The following is a 15,735-nucleotide window of genomic DNA, read 5'->3' as shown; positions in this document are numbered from 1 at the left end:
GTGCACAAAACTATTGCACAATGAAAAAAATGATAGGTATAACAACAAAAACATAAAAAATACATAAAACTTATGAAAAAAATTTACTTTGCAACCCAAAATCTTAAAATGTGACATTACATGGCATCCTTGGCGTGATTTGCCGGTCGACTGGGGAGCCGAGGAAGGGTTCAAATGCGAGTCTCTGCATGATAGCAGCACAATCTGATAACGTCGCATTTACGAAATATCGCAATGGTTCATAGTGTACTACTGGTTCACTGTTGGACTACCTACTCTATATATTTCAACTATAATTACATGTTCATTAATTATATTTGTATGAGCTTGAATAAGCTCGTACAAATTAATGAAATACCGCTGTGGCAACTGACTATAACCATACGGGACGGAATTGTTGGAAATCAATATATTCGGTGTCAGAACAGGTTGGAGTGCGTACGTATGCGTCACTATAGATACGAAAAAACACGGAGCGTTGTGTATGCTTGTCAGTCATACATATTAAATCCGGAAGGCACAAAATAACTTAAATTATTTTGTAGTTATTATAACCAGGTATAAAATAATTTGCTTGTTGATCTGCGATGTATTTTTCAAAACATATCTTCGTTACAAATTAAGCCGGCGCGGCGGCACAATGCTTGTTTTCTTACTGAATTGCTAACTGGATTACAATTTTGCCACCGTATTTCCTGCACGTAAAAAAATATTTTGCTGCTCCAACTAGAATTATTGCTGTTTTTTTGTATCTGATAAAAAGTTATGTATCATAGAATTTACGCATAGAATTTACGCATAGAATTTATAGCACAAATCTAAATTCTATCCCTGTCTCATCTATATGATTAGATGCAATACATATTCAATATCGCGGTACTTGCTAGAAATTTGTCTATTTTAGCTAATTTGTCTTACTTAGATAATTGTCGCTATAACTGCAAGATTATTTGTTTGAGTGATGATAAAAATAAGAATACTTTTTTGGACGTTTAAATAAACGTTTGCAAGAGTTCGTTGAGAATAAAAACGTTCAATAGAGCGTCCGTAAAGTGAAAATTTCAACGCTACAGCGTTTGGAAAATAGAAGCGTTTTTAGGTCATCTCCAAGATTGACCGGGAACTTTCTGCACGAAAGTGCATCAGCATTTACTAAGCGTCCTCTGAAAAGCATTACAGAACTTTTATGGAACGATATAAAATTCAGGACGCTTATAAAATACAATTATATTAGGTGTTAAACTTAATTCCTGCCGTTTTTCATCTCCAAAATTGATTTGTTTCGAAGGGAAATATCTGGAAATTACTTTGATTAAGGTATTCATTCATCTTCCCTTCGAAACAAATCAATTTTGGAGACGAAAAACGGCAGGAATTAAATTTAACACCTAATATAACTGTATTCTATAAGCGTCCTGAAAGTGTTTAAAACCCGATGGTGTTGTGTAAGCGTTCTTATAAAGTTTAATATAAACTCGTTAATGAATGGTTAATGAGTAAATCGAGGGGGTATTCTAGTTTAGAAGTCAAATTTTTATGCTATTTTTGCAAATTTTTTAAAAATATAAGATAAAGTTTTTTGGGACAGGGTTTTTTTTTCTTCATATTTGTACATATTTGAAGAACGTTTCAGAATTGTTTATTAAAAAATAATTGTTATTATGCGCTGTATAAAATGTTAAGTAACGTCGTGAAAAATCAAACTAGCTCTATGGCTTCCACGATTCCAGCTCTTTTGCTCATCTGAAACAAAAAACCAAAGAAATTCTTAATTAGTATTTGGAAATAGCAGGTATTAGACGAAGAAAAAATACTGATAATTTAAAAGATGTCGTCATGTCGAAAATTAAGTTCAGATTTTTTTTTTTTTTTTTTCACCAAAATGATTGTAAAAATTACAAAAATATATATTTCGACTTGGTCGTAGTAGGGGCTATAGCCATATATATGCTGAAGATGTGTGCACATGCCCGATTCGATTGGTCAACTGGTTTTCGAGATGGGAGGAATTTGAAAAACATGATTTCGGGAAAATCGGGTTTAAAGTTTTTCGTATTGATTATATACAGATAATTTTACTTGCGATCAATCAGCTAGTTCGGGGTCATAAAAGAAATCTTCCTGTTCTTCAGGATCCTGTAGAAAAATCCTGTAGAAGTCCTCTCTCTTCTCTATAACTTGCTCTTTCCTTTTTGGCGAAGTCAGAATGTCGGCCTCTCCGAGCGAGTGATACGAGCTTCGTTCCGGGAGTTTACGTACATCTCCGCTTGCTGACCAATAACTATTCCCATCACGCTCATAACTTTTAAAATTGATAAAAATCCTTCATTGAAAATAATAATTGCCAGAAAAGTTGCTGTTTCAACAATCTTTGCTCCAGAATGAAGGTGTTTTGGAGAAAAAATCCAAATCAATGAATTTAATGATTCGTGTTATTTTGTGTTTCTGCTCCTAAACAACGTCCTAGAAATTCATCCGATGACAAGTTTTTTTCGCATTGTGAAATTTCGTGCTGATTCTCTTATTCACGTGACCGACGCACCCTTTTTTCACCACAATAGCCTTTATCTCCATACAGATTTACATCTAAAATTCTCTTGAACGTTTTACTGTCCCCGTCTTCAATGTATTTCACGTAAAGAATTCCGTGCTTCTCCTTCGATCTCAAAACCATCAGTGACAGCGCCGATCTCCATTTTATCTGCAGTGCCTTTATGATTTGTGGAGCACGTTTTTTCGTGTATTTTGTACCATTCGTTATATTTATCAACATCATCGTCTTTATCCATTTTCCACAAATTACATGCTTGGCAAAAGCTACTTTTAATCTCAGCATCAATCACTTTTTTCGAATATTTTCCACTTAGAGTGGAAACACACCAAATAAAGATGAGAATCCTCTCTTTTTCTATGTTCTGTCACTGGAAACCGTTAAATGTGTTGTAATATTTTCAGCTTCTTCATTCTTCTTCTTCTCATTTTCAACTGCTTATTTTAAAATACCATTGTACATTACAGATGTTGCTATACAGATATTTTCAAGGAAATCGTAATAAGTATTTATAGCCATGTCGTGGCAAATGTCCAACAAACCGCAAAATAAATTCAAACCTTCTCGTCCGACACCCAACAGCCGCAACACAAAAATATTTCGACGATTTATTTCATATGCCTTGTCAACAAGTGGTGACAAATCGATATACACTTCATTGCAGCTGCACTTTACATAAATTTTGAATCCTAAACATCGATGTGTCGTCTGGGAAAATTAAAAACTACTTTTGCAATTTTTTTTACAAACCACAAGAGATGCGACTGTTGAAAAAAATGCGAAAAAATTCAAAATACAATAACCAAAATCTTTTCAAATAGGAAAATCGATATCTTTCGAACTTTGCAGTTTTTTTGCTGACGTGCTCGCAAATTGCGAATCCTGCTCAGCTGTGTATCGATTGCCTCGAAAAGGCTGTTTCTTTTGACGACATGCACGAACTCGGATAAATTTCTCGCCTTTCTTATCCAATTTTAATATGCGCGTTAACAAATACAATTTGCGTCCGTTCGCCTAAACGTTCAAAGTCAAATTGAGCCGAGAAAATAAATGCTCCTTCACAGATCAAACTCGATCAATGGACAGACCTTTATGGAAAATCCCTACTTCAAATGTATACGACATTCAAAGAATAATAGTTTTCGAGCGTCGAAACAGAGCCGGAGACCGCTCCCTACCAGGTGCTATAGCTTTGTTAATTTTGCGAATCGAGATAATTCCTTTTACAGACATATTTTCTATACCAAATAATTGCAAAATATGTAAAAAAAAATCAATTTTTTTACCCGCTAGACTAGAATATCCCCTTAATAAATAAATAAATCGTTATTGAATGGTTGTGTTTACGCTTTATAAAGCTTTCTTATTTTCGCGTTAGGATTTACTGTGGTGCTGACAGTGTCGGCATCACAGCCAATACGGTGGCAAGAATTTAATCCAACAAGCAATTCAGCAAAAAAGCAAGCATCGTGTGCCTTCCGGATTTAATATTACTGACAAGTATACGCTTCGTGTTTTTTCAGTATCTACAGTATGATGCGTACGCTCTCTAATCTGTTCTTCTCACACACTAGAATATATTGATTTCCAACAATTCCGTTCCGTATGGTTAGTCGGTTGCCACAGCGGTATATTATATTCATTAATTTATACGAGCTTATTCCAGCTCATACAAATATAGTTAATGGACATTATTGGACAGACAGACTACTGTGATAATCGTCCGAATTACGATTATTAGGAATCATTATATATTCGAGAAGTGTAATACCACATGAGTATAAGAGAAAATCAGAGAGCACGCGTTAGAATTTTCGAGAGAATGCGCAACGTGAGGCTGTATATTAACTTGCGATGAAAATGACATCGCAGATCTACAAGCATAACATGATCCTCGAGATTATTTAAGGAAAACGCCGGAAAAAAGCATAATGTTAGTAACTATAAAAATGGTAAATATAAGTATAAGTATGTGATACTGAGATATATATGTATATAGATATGTATGATAATTATATGTAACAATATACGCATATGTACATTATATGTATATATAATATTAAATAGAGTCCGACCGAAACTGAAAACAAACACTCAGTACGTGTCAGTTTCGATTGAAACCATATAGCTCTGCTTCATAAGTATTAATTTTAATATGTGTAATTATTGTTTCAATAATTAAATTATGATGTTTATGAGGAAGAAGTACTTATATTCTTTATGAGGAAGAAGTACTTATATTCCAAAATTGACACACAATCGAAATTTCAGTTTTCGATTTCGTCCGAAATTTAATTATTGTTTGAATAAATTATAATATTTATGAAAAAAAAATATATGATATATAGGCATGTCTATACATATGGCTTTTATAGGATTCCTATTTTTTAATTTTACTCATGGCCCCACGAATGTTATGGCAATCACACACACTGGTAATTGAGAATATGAAGATACTGACTGCGATTCATTTTTTGCTGAATTTATTAATTATTTATTTATGCTCTACCTTATTAAAGTTGGATTGCTGAAGATGACTCAAACAGGAGTCGAAACGTACGAAGTTATATGGTATTTTTAATGTAATAAATTTCTCGAAATTTTAACAACTAGAGGTTGACTCCTATTGCCTTCTTTACGAAATTTTGTCTTATCGGTTTTTAATTTTGGTTTCTCGATTTCGGTTGAAATTGACATGTAGCCGAGTGTTTAGGTTCAGTTTCGATCGGACTATAATATTAAATTGTAATTATAGATGTGTATAATAACTTCATCCTCCCCTTTATTATTATTTTTTTTTATTCACTTACTTTTTTTACACACACAACTGGATCCTCAAATCTAAAGCAATAAATAAAGATTTATATAAAATCCCATTTCACATTTATTTTACCATAAAAGACCTCCTATGACTTATTATCATCCTTCTATTATTTTTCATTATTATTATACAATACCCTTATATATTTAAAGATCCTGACAACTTTACCCCGGCAAATCCCTCAGTAATCCCTCAGTAACCCCATCCAACGAACCCGAAATATATTCCTTATTTGCATACGCCATTCTAAGATCCATCCACAATAAACTTAGAGGAGTTATTGCTGTACTAATATAAATTATAATTCTTTATACTCTACCCCCTATTAAATCTAAATATTTTAATTCATCCTCAATACTACTCTTAAATTAATTACTCTACTGAATATTTGTTAATACCTTCACTCTATTAATTTGAGCAGAAGCACAATTAATTGAATCTAAGGATTCAAATCCTTACCCTAAATTACTTCATATTCTTTATTTATCATTAAATTATAAAATATGAAAATTCATTATTTATAAATAAAAATAGTTAATCTTAGTTATTCTAACCCTAATGATAATAAAATTATTAAATAGAAATTTTTTTTTTTTTTTTAAATTTCTCCCCCTTTCCTTCCTTTTTCTACTAATCCAACTCATTAATAAATATAATTTAACAAAATAAAATCTATTTATAATTTCCTTTATCTTATTCTTATACATATAATATAATATAATATTATACTCTCCGTTATTCTACTTAACTCTCTTATTCTCTCTCTACTCTTTCTCCTATTCTACTCTTATAAATAATTAATGATCTTGAATAAGTCTATATTTTGAAAACATAGTAAAGAAATATAAATTTTCTATTAATTTGTTCATAATATAAATTAAATTATTAACTTATATCTTACTCTTATATCTTTTTTATACCTTAGAAACAAATAAAAATTTAAATATTAAAATAAAAATTATATAATTTAAAATAAAAGGCAAAATAATCTTTTAACATAAATATATAAAATATATTAATCCATCATACCGTATATACGTGGTAAAACCCCACGCATCAAAATAATTGAAAAAACTACTAAATATATTATAAAAACTACTTAATATATACCCATTATAATGAACCCACTAAATCAGTAAACGTCCCCACCATCAAATATCTAAAAAAAATTATTATATGCCATATTCAGTTATAAAAATTAAAGCAAATATCCCCCTAAAATACTCCACATTAAACCCAGAAACTAACTCTGATTCCCCTTCCACAAGATCTATCGGCCTCCGATTTAACTCAGCCAAAACTCTCATTAAAAACACCAAAAACAAAGGCATAACTATAAGTCCATACCACATATATCCCTGCCACTTTATAAAATCTTGATGAAACGATACATGATGAGAGATCATTGCAATGTAAGACAACCTTCTGATATTATATACCTTTAAAACGTTTGGAAGGGTGAAGAATTGTCTCCAATCCCCTTGACCACCGACACACCAACTTACTCCGCGTGCTTCGATAAAGGTTCCTACAGCAAATTCCTCCAATGCGCCACTTCCGGCTACTAAAGAATCACCGAGACCACCTATTACATCGATGTCACCCGGTCTTAATCGGTGCACATTGTCTGGTATTGACAGGGACCTTAATGTACAAAACAGAAGTTTACGTGACTTTTCTTTTTGTTCATTAATAATAATAGCAGATACCACTTAGATTTTAATTTAATGCAACAGTCCCTCCCCTCTTCCCAAGAAGCTCCTCCTTTATGCTGTTTTCCTTTTTTTTTAAAAAAAGTTTTTTTTTTGTTCTGATGTATTAATGCAGTCCTGTTCGGAACTCGGCTGGTTAGCCAAAACGCTTAATTCACCGTCGCAGCTAATGAACCCGTGAAACCCTTCTATACCTCCTCACTGTCGTTTCGGTGCAGCGAGACGAGGCGCGACGCATAGGTGAATGTGTTTCGACCCAGTCGCCGGCGGAGAGATGGAAGCGTATAGGTCCGCGAGCTTTCGACAGGCCTGCGTAAAGGCAAAATGGCATAAGTACAATAACTATTTGATTGACAACTGCAAATTGGCGCTAGCTTTTTATTGTGCTCCTAATATGAGATGCTCCGAAAAATCGATAGTAAAACGCAAAGTATATCAGTATTGCAATTAAAAAATTGTATTTAATGTTTCTAAAATACAAACAACCACAGCCAGCGTGTGCGAAAAATGAGCATGAGATAGATTATACCCAGAACTCATTTTCAAGTAGTTGGAATCAAGCATCGCAGATATAGACACTCGACGTTCATTCTGGTTGCCTTTTTTATTATTCTATAATAACATTTATACTTTAACAACGATTTTCACTATAACATAGAACCATGGGTTATTTCATATTAGGAATACCCTGAGTATCTCATATTTCCACGTCTTATGGTTTTACGATCGCCAAATCTAACGTCTGTAATTAAACAATTCAACATATCCCGTATTTTTCTATTAGTACGACCTTACACTATCACTGCATGAAGAATTTATTTTTTGCCAAATATTTATTTATTAAATAATAAACGAGATTTAAAGGCTCATCTCAATGACACTTGAAGACATCTAAATTCTAAATTTTTTACAATGACTACAGACATGATCTAATAATGAATTTTCTACTAAATAGTTTTCAATCCAAAAGCAATAAATTCATGGTGGAACCAATAGATAGAGTTCATTAGTTTAGCAGAAACGCCGCTATCTCATATTAGGCGCCTATCTCATAATAGGGAGCTTTCCTCTATAATTATAATTTAATATTATAGTCTGATCGAAACTTTTGCCGAAACTGAACCTACAAACACTATCGAAACACTCGGCTACGTGTCAATTTCAATCGAAACCAAAATAAAAAATCGATAAGACAAAAATTCGTAAAGAAGGCAATAGGAGTCAATCTCTAGTTGTTAAAATTTCGAGAAATTTATTACATTAAAAATACCATATAACACTTCGTACGTTTCGACTCCTGTTTAAGTCATTTTCAGCAATCTAACATTAATAAGTACAGTAAAAAATGAATCGCAATCAGTATCTTCATATTCTCAATTACCAGTGTGCGCGATTGCCATAATATTCGTGAAGCCATGAGTAAAATTAAAAAATAGGAATCCTATAAAAGCCATATGTATAGAAATGCCTATATATCATATACTTTTTCTTCATAAATATCATAATTTATTGAAACAATAATTAAATTTCGGACGAAATCGAAAACTGAAACTTCGGTTGTGTGCCAATTTTTGCCAAAGAATATAAGTACTTCTTCCTCATAAACATCATAATGTAATTATTGAAACAATAATTACACATATTAAAATTAATACTTATGGAGCAGAGCTATATGGTTTTAATCGAAACTGACACGTACTGAGTGTTTGTTTTCAGTTTTGGTCGGACTCTATTTAATATTATATATACATATAATGTACATATGCGTATATTAATTGTTACATATAATTATCATATATATCTATATACATATATATCTCAGTATCACATACTTATACTAATATTTACCATTTTTATAGTTACTAACATTATGCTTTTCTCCGGCGTTTTCCTTAAATAATCTCGAGGATCATGTCATGCTTGTAGATCTGCGATGTCATTTTCATCGCAAGTTAATATACAGCCGCACGCTGCGCATTCTCTCGAAAATTCTAACGCGCGCTCTCTGATTTTCTCTTATACTCATGTGGTATTATACTTCTCGAATATATAATGATTCCTAATAATCGTAATTCGGACGATTATCACAGTAGTCTGTCTGTCCAATAATGTCCATTAACTATATTTGTATGAGCTGGAATAAGCTCGTATAAATTAATGAATATAATATACCGCTGTGGCAACCGACTAACCATACGGAACGGAATTGTTGGAAATCAATATATTCTAGTGTGTGAGAAGAACAGATTAGAGAGCGTACGCATCATACTGTAGATACTGAAAAAACACGAAGCGTATACTTGTCAGTAATATTAAATCCGGAAGGCACACGATGCTTGCTTTTTTGCTGAATTGCTTGTTGGATTAAATTCTTGCCACCGTATTGGCTGTGATGCCGACACTGTCAGCACCACAGTAAATCCTAACGCGAAAATAAGAAAGCTTTATAAAGCGTAAACACAACCATTCAATAACGATTTATTTATTAAGGGAGTATTCTAGTTTAGCGGGTAAAAAAATTGATTTTTTTTTATATATTTTGCAATTATTTGGTATAGAAAATATGTCTGTAAAAGGAATTATCTCGATTCGCAAAATTAACAAAGCTATAGCACCTGGTAGGGAGCGGTCTCCGGCTCTGTTTCGACGCTCGAAAACTATTATTCTTTGAATGTCGTATACATTTGAAGTAGGGATTTTCCATAAAGGTCTGTCCATTGATCGAGTTTGATCTGTGAAGGAGCATTTATTTTCTCGGCTCAATTTGACTTTGAACGTTTAGGCGAACGGACGCAAATTGTATTTGTTAACGCGCATATTAAAATTGGATAAGAAAGGCGAGAAATTTATCCGAGTTCGTGCATGTCGTCAAAACAAACAACCTTTTCGAGGCAATCGATACACGGCTGAGCAGGATTCGCAATTTGCGAGCACGTCTCATGATAGGGAGCTTTCCTCTATATATTTTCAGCTTGATTCCTGTTCCTTATCTTCACCATTCCACGCGCAGCCTAAATACCGATAATCGGCCGAAATGCAAATTCCGGCACTGACATAAATAGTTATATTATTTTTCTTTCTTTTTAAATAATAATATTTAAATAATTATATAGTACTGTGAAAAAGTAAATTAATACTCGTTTTTACCATCGCAGATTGGTTTAATAAAAATAGATAAAAAAAAACGCCTAGTATACCTGCACAAAAGAAAAAATTCAATATTAAAAGCTAGTGCTAATTTGCAGTTGTCGATCAAATATAGTTATATTATATTCATGCCATTTGCACTTTACACAGGCCTGGCCAAAGCTCGCGAGGGGAAATGCTTCCACCTCTCCGCCGCCGCACGGTCTCGAATGATTTGCTGAAACGCTTCCACCTCTCCGCTGTTTCGGTAGAACGAAACGGTACGGCGAAGAGGTGGAAGTGATCTATATATCAACCGAGAAGGCGGAGTGGTGGAAACGTTTTAACTCGCCACCTCACCAGCCGAGTTTTACAGCCCTTCTACAATAAGCCGCAAGTCAGAACATCAGAAGTCTTAACCTGTCTTAACCAAATCGTTCAAGTTAGCTATTGGCCAACTTCACCGATTATGACTCAAAATAGCTTAGAACTTCTGACTTGCGGCTTATTGTAGAAGGGCTGTTAGACATAGGACTGCGTTAATACATCAGTATAAAAAAAATCTTTTTTTAAAAAAAGATTTACGCAATTAATTGGACTTACAATCGACAAAATATACAGACATGTCTCTATTTATTATAAATATTTATTATTTACGATGAAATCTTTTGAAACGTCATCTCGTAAATAGAGGCATGTCCGTATATTTTATAGAATATTGTAATTATCGATTAAGAAAAAGAGAAGAGAGAGAGAGAGAGAGGGGGGAGAGAGAGACATATAAAGAATAATTATTCATTTTAAAGCATTACACTTTCAAAACTTTTTTATTAATTTTAATTACACATAGATGTACCTGCCAAGATGCACGTTGCAAGGAAACGGGACATTATCAGGAATTATCGATTGCTTTCGTACGCCGCCGTATTGTGCCGGATATGAAATTCCCATTTTGTCAATTTTAGCCTAAAAAAATCATGTGATTTGAATGATTCACATTTCCGTGTTTATATTATATTTCACGTGAAAATGTTCATATAAATTTTATCGTATTTAAATATATCTTTATTAACCTTCGGACAGCGGACATTGTGATACTCGTACGCACGGCGGACGCAGAATCAAAAGCGACCCAAGAATGAAATTGTTTTAAAACGTTTAAAAAACAGTTTTTTATTATAATATATGTAGTAAATTATTTCAAATATGTAAAAGGAGAAATAAAAACACATATTTATCAAAGAAACAAATATCCATTTATTCATTTTCTTCGCAAATGAACGCGAGACCCTGCGCCCGCCGGCGGAAAGTTAAATCAAATTCAAACCAATATTTGCTGGAGCATAATAATACTACCAATGTGGACTATTTCAGAACAGAGTGTAAAAATATTTATGTATTGTTATGTCCGGGAACGATCGAGCTCGCTTTTCCAAGTGTCCGCGCTTATGTACTTTCAGACCCGCAGAAATATTGAAGCACTCGGTGAGGAAACGCAATGATTGCTATTTAATGAAAGATAAGCAAGAATACAGGAATGCTCGTTAGTATACAGTGCGCGAGGGAGTAACCATTAGCTGAAATATTGTCCCACAGATTACATGACGTCATATGATTTCATCTGATTACAAATAATTTTTTTCGCTACATATATATGAAGTCGTTTGGTAAAATATTTATTTAATATTATACGAATTTATTTAATATTATACAATGATTTATCGTGGTTGTATACGTAATTATTGGATTATACATAGAAATTTAATATGAATTTTATCATGATTTCGAGGACTCTGTCCCATGATTACATTAAGTGGTTACCCCCTCGACAGTGCATATTGGACTCAGAAATCGAAAATAGAGGGGAGCGAACACATCCTTTATACTGTTAAACCTACATTGTCATGTGCCAAATTTAACCTAATGTGAGTCGACACTGCTTGTACTCAATATATCGTTATTTTATACTAAAATGATAAGTATACTTAACACTATACTAATATTGAAATTGACACTGTCAAATGTAGTCATTGTTTTAAAAGTATAAAATAACGATACAATTAAGTAGGATTTTAAGAGCAGTGGTAAATCACATTAGTTAAAATACTAGATTTAACAGTATACGGGTTAGCGTCCCGTCACAAAATCTCCAACCACATCCGTTAAATACCCGATAATTTATTGCTGGACAATACATTCGTTATTTTCCAGCGACTTTATCCAATTTGTCAAACTAAAAAATCGAAATCGACATGGCACGGGCATAACATTACGATTTCATAATTAATCGTACTTTTTTATAAAATGCGCCGGCAAACGATTATAGTTTATAATTTTTCCTTCAATAAAGAACGATGCAATTATTTTAATGCCACTCTAACCACAATAGACCATTACGTGAAATTCTTCGTTAAAATGATATTCATCATTAGATGCTTGCTTTGGTAATTTAAGTTTGCGCAATTTGCAAACACAATTTACCATTTGATTATCGTAACTTAACTTTAATTTTTGCAAGTATATATATATATATATATATATATATATATATATATATAATGTATTATCTTAGTATTAAGAATATATTCTCGAGATAATATAAGTCTTTCGCCTACGATATTTCTCACAGGACATTTCAATCGATGTGTATTTTGCATTCGACAGGTATTTACGCTCGAGCGTAATTTTGACTCGGGTCCTGTTCTCACCAATTTCTACTCCACCTCAATTAACCACAACAGTGTTATCAAAGAGATTATATGTACAAGCCAATTATATGTGCAGAACGATGTTTGCAAGTTTGCAAGCGCTTGTTAACACTAAGCTTTGTAAGCACTGTGTACGATTAGTACTATACTGGATCACGTCACGTCGCGTCGTGGTTGAAACCCCGACTTATATATGTATACATAATCTGTCGCAATTACAACAGCGTGCAACGGCATAGTACATTCTCTCTAAACTAATCTACAGTCGAATATGGTTTGTTTGTCAAGCTTTTAAAACATCAATCATTTTCTATTATTATATACAATATTTTTTCACGATACCATAATGATACGTTTTAGTTAACTTACATTTTTAAATAATTTATTAATTAATAATATTTTTAACATTAAAATGTAAGTGCTTAATTTTACTACAGTATGAATTCTAAATATCTTTTACGTATTGAATTTAAATGAAGGAAAAGAGAGTGACATTTACTTTCCTTCTTTTTTATTTCGAAAAATAGATTTGGAGTTTGGAAAATAGTGTAGAGAGTGTAACGTCCCGTATAATTTATATCATTTATAACGATTCAAATATGTTTGAAAAAAATACATCCGTTATGTAATAGAAGTACGGTCACAAAGCCGATGAAACAAAATGTTCCGACCTTTTTCCTCTTGATTTTTCTATTCGAATTACGTCCGCATCCGCTTGGGGTTAATGTAACGTAAAGTTGCCTCTTCACGTATTGATTTTTAATTAACAATCTTTTTGTAACAATTTATTGCACAGACTCGAATTTCAATATCGTATTGCAAAATAAAATGTAATAAAACAACATAAAAAAGGGCATAGAACCAATATTTAAACAAACAAATTAAATTAAATTAAATTAGAATCATAAAGTTACAAACGTTTCGACTCCATTCGGGGGTCATTTTCAATTTTACAAAGGTAAATCATAAATACAAGTACAACTATACAATGTTAAGTAAATGAAAAGACCATCACTTTAACAATTCGTTAAACTGCCAGCAAATTCTTGTCCTTAAAGCGTAAATTGTCCATTTGATATTTTAATCTAAGTTGCGAATAAAATCGTATCTAAGAAAGAATAATTCAAAACTTGAAATCTAAGGTTATATATAAAGAATTATATTGTCAATAATATTAGTAAAAACGTAATACTTTTTTTTATAAATCATTGTAAACATTTCTGTGAAATTAGCGCGGAGCGAATATTCTGTTTCATATGAATAATCGTGAAAAATATTATTCGTGCGTGAAAATATTCTACTAATCTGTGTGTGTATATGAAAAGAGAATTACAAAAAATCAAAAGCATGATTTTTGTCGGATTTGAGTGGTCGTATTTTTATACTGTATAAAAGAATTGAATATTGGTTCTATTTGATAAAATGGAAAAATGTGAAGAGCATATACTTCAAATTATAAAATACAGATTTTTTTTCCACGACAATAAAATATATGGAAAACTTGGCAATTTAATCCGTTCACCTGCGATTTCTTCTAATGTTTAAGTCAATGTTGATTAGCACATTTAATATTCGACACGTATCACTCTTGCTTTCTTCTCGCTTTGCTTACATTCCACTGCGTCGCGTGACGACGTATATACTGACATTATATGTATATACAGAGTGTCCAGCGAGACTTTTCCAATCCCTCCCAGGAAAGTAGATGGGATCGAAATAAACATAAAAATCCTTTACAAATACAAACCATAATACGACAGTCCTTGTTTAACATTTAATGTTAAACAAAGACATATGATGAATCCGAGGCATCGGAAGCCGCGTATTCACCTAGCGAACGAACACCGAACCGGGGCGTATCACTCTCGAGTCACAGTGCGAGTCTTAGCGAGTCGGTGCGTTTAAGAAATGAATCGGCGCGAATCAACGAGCGCAAACAGCTAAAATAGTGCGAGGAATCAATAGAAGCCAGTGAAAATAAAGGAGCGAATCAAACCGAGTCAGCGAGAGTCGAGCAACGATGTTTATTTGATTCGAGAGTGAAACACCCCTCGCACCGAACGAACAGCAAACGTAAAAATTTGTATCGCTGTTTGTTACATAAAAGTCGCACAAGTTTAATTGCTACATGGAACGAACATCGAACCTGGTCGAATACCAATATTCCGTACAATCGAGAAAAAGAATAAACTGCTCACAAATATAAACACTAATATCCGAACATTCGCGTTCGGTGTTCGTTCGCTAGGTGTATACATGGCTGGAGGCATCCGAGCGACGTTTCCAAATTTAGCCTTTGACGTCTGACGAATATTGTCAAACGATCGATGCGCCGCGCCGCGTCCGCGCCGACAGGAAAGGCAAGAGGGGAAGCGCGCCGTTGCTTAGCGCTCGGCTGTCGGCCACGTACGTCTCACCGCACCGCACCGCACCAAAGAACTCGCGCGATGGCCGTTACGCACATTCGCGATTACATTGCATACGTATAGAGACCCTCTAATCAGAGTTGCGACACGAGAACAGCCAATTTTGATTGGTTCGTCATTTCTCAGCAATTCCCGCCAGTATTTGAATGTCAATATTGGCTGCGTTCGGGAACGTCGCTCGGATGCCTCGGATTCCATCATCCGTCCTTATTTAACATTTAATGTTAAACAAGGACGGATGATAAATCCGAGGCATCGGAGGCATCCGAGCGACGTTTTCGAACGTAGCCACTGTAGGAATAGGCGATGTGCGTATCGATACGTTAAAAATCGTTTGCAAACTAATCTATTTTGTAAAGAATCAATTTTTCCAACCAAAACAAGCATAGAA

General features: G+C 33.4%; 1 protein-coding gene across 1 annotated transcript in view; it reads right to left on the bottom strand.

Moving 5' to 3' along the window:
• Window positions 1–15,735, bottom strand: part of LOC108759035 (phospholipase B1, membrane-associated) — a 35,417-nt gene that overhangs the window by 18,420 nt on the left and 1,262 nt on the right. Inside the window, exons 2-3 of the mRNA XM_018504291.1 lie at window positions 11,067–11,176; window positions 6,812–7,016 (exon numbers count right to left, since the gene is read on the bottom strand). Of these exons, the coding sequence (XP_018359793.1) occupies window positions 6,812–7,016; window positions 11,067–11,176 (315 nt within the window). The remainder of the gene's footprint in view (window positions 1–6,811; window positions 7,017–11,066; window positions 11,177–15,735) is intronic.

This window comes from Trachymyrmex cornetzi, unplaced genomic scaffold (genome assembly GCF_001594075.2).
Source record: "Trachymyrmex cornetzi isolate Tcor2-1 unplaced genomic scaffold, Tcor1.1 scaffold166, whole genome shotgun sequence".
In the NCBI taxonomy this organism is placed as follows: domain Eukaryota; kingdom Metazoa; phylum Arthropoda; class Insecta; order Hymenoptera; family Formicidae; genus Trachymyrmex; species Trachymyrmex cornetzi.
This window is presented reverse-complemented; position numbering and strand designations above follow the sequence as displayed.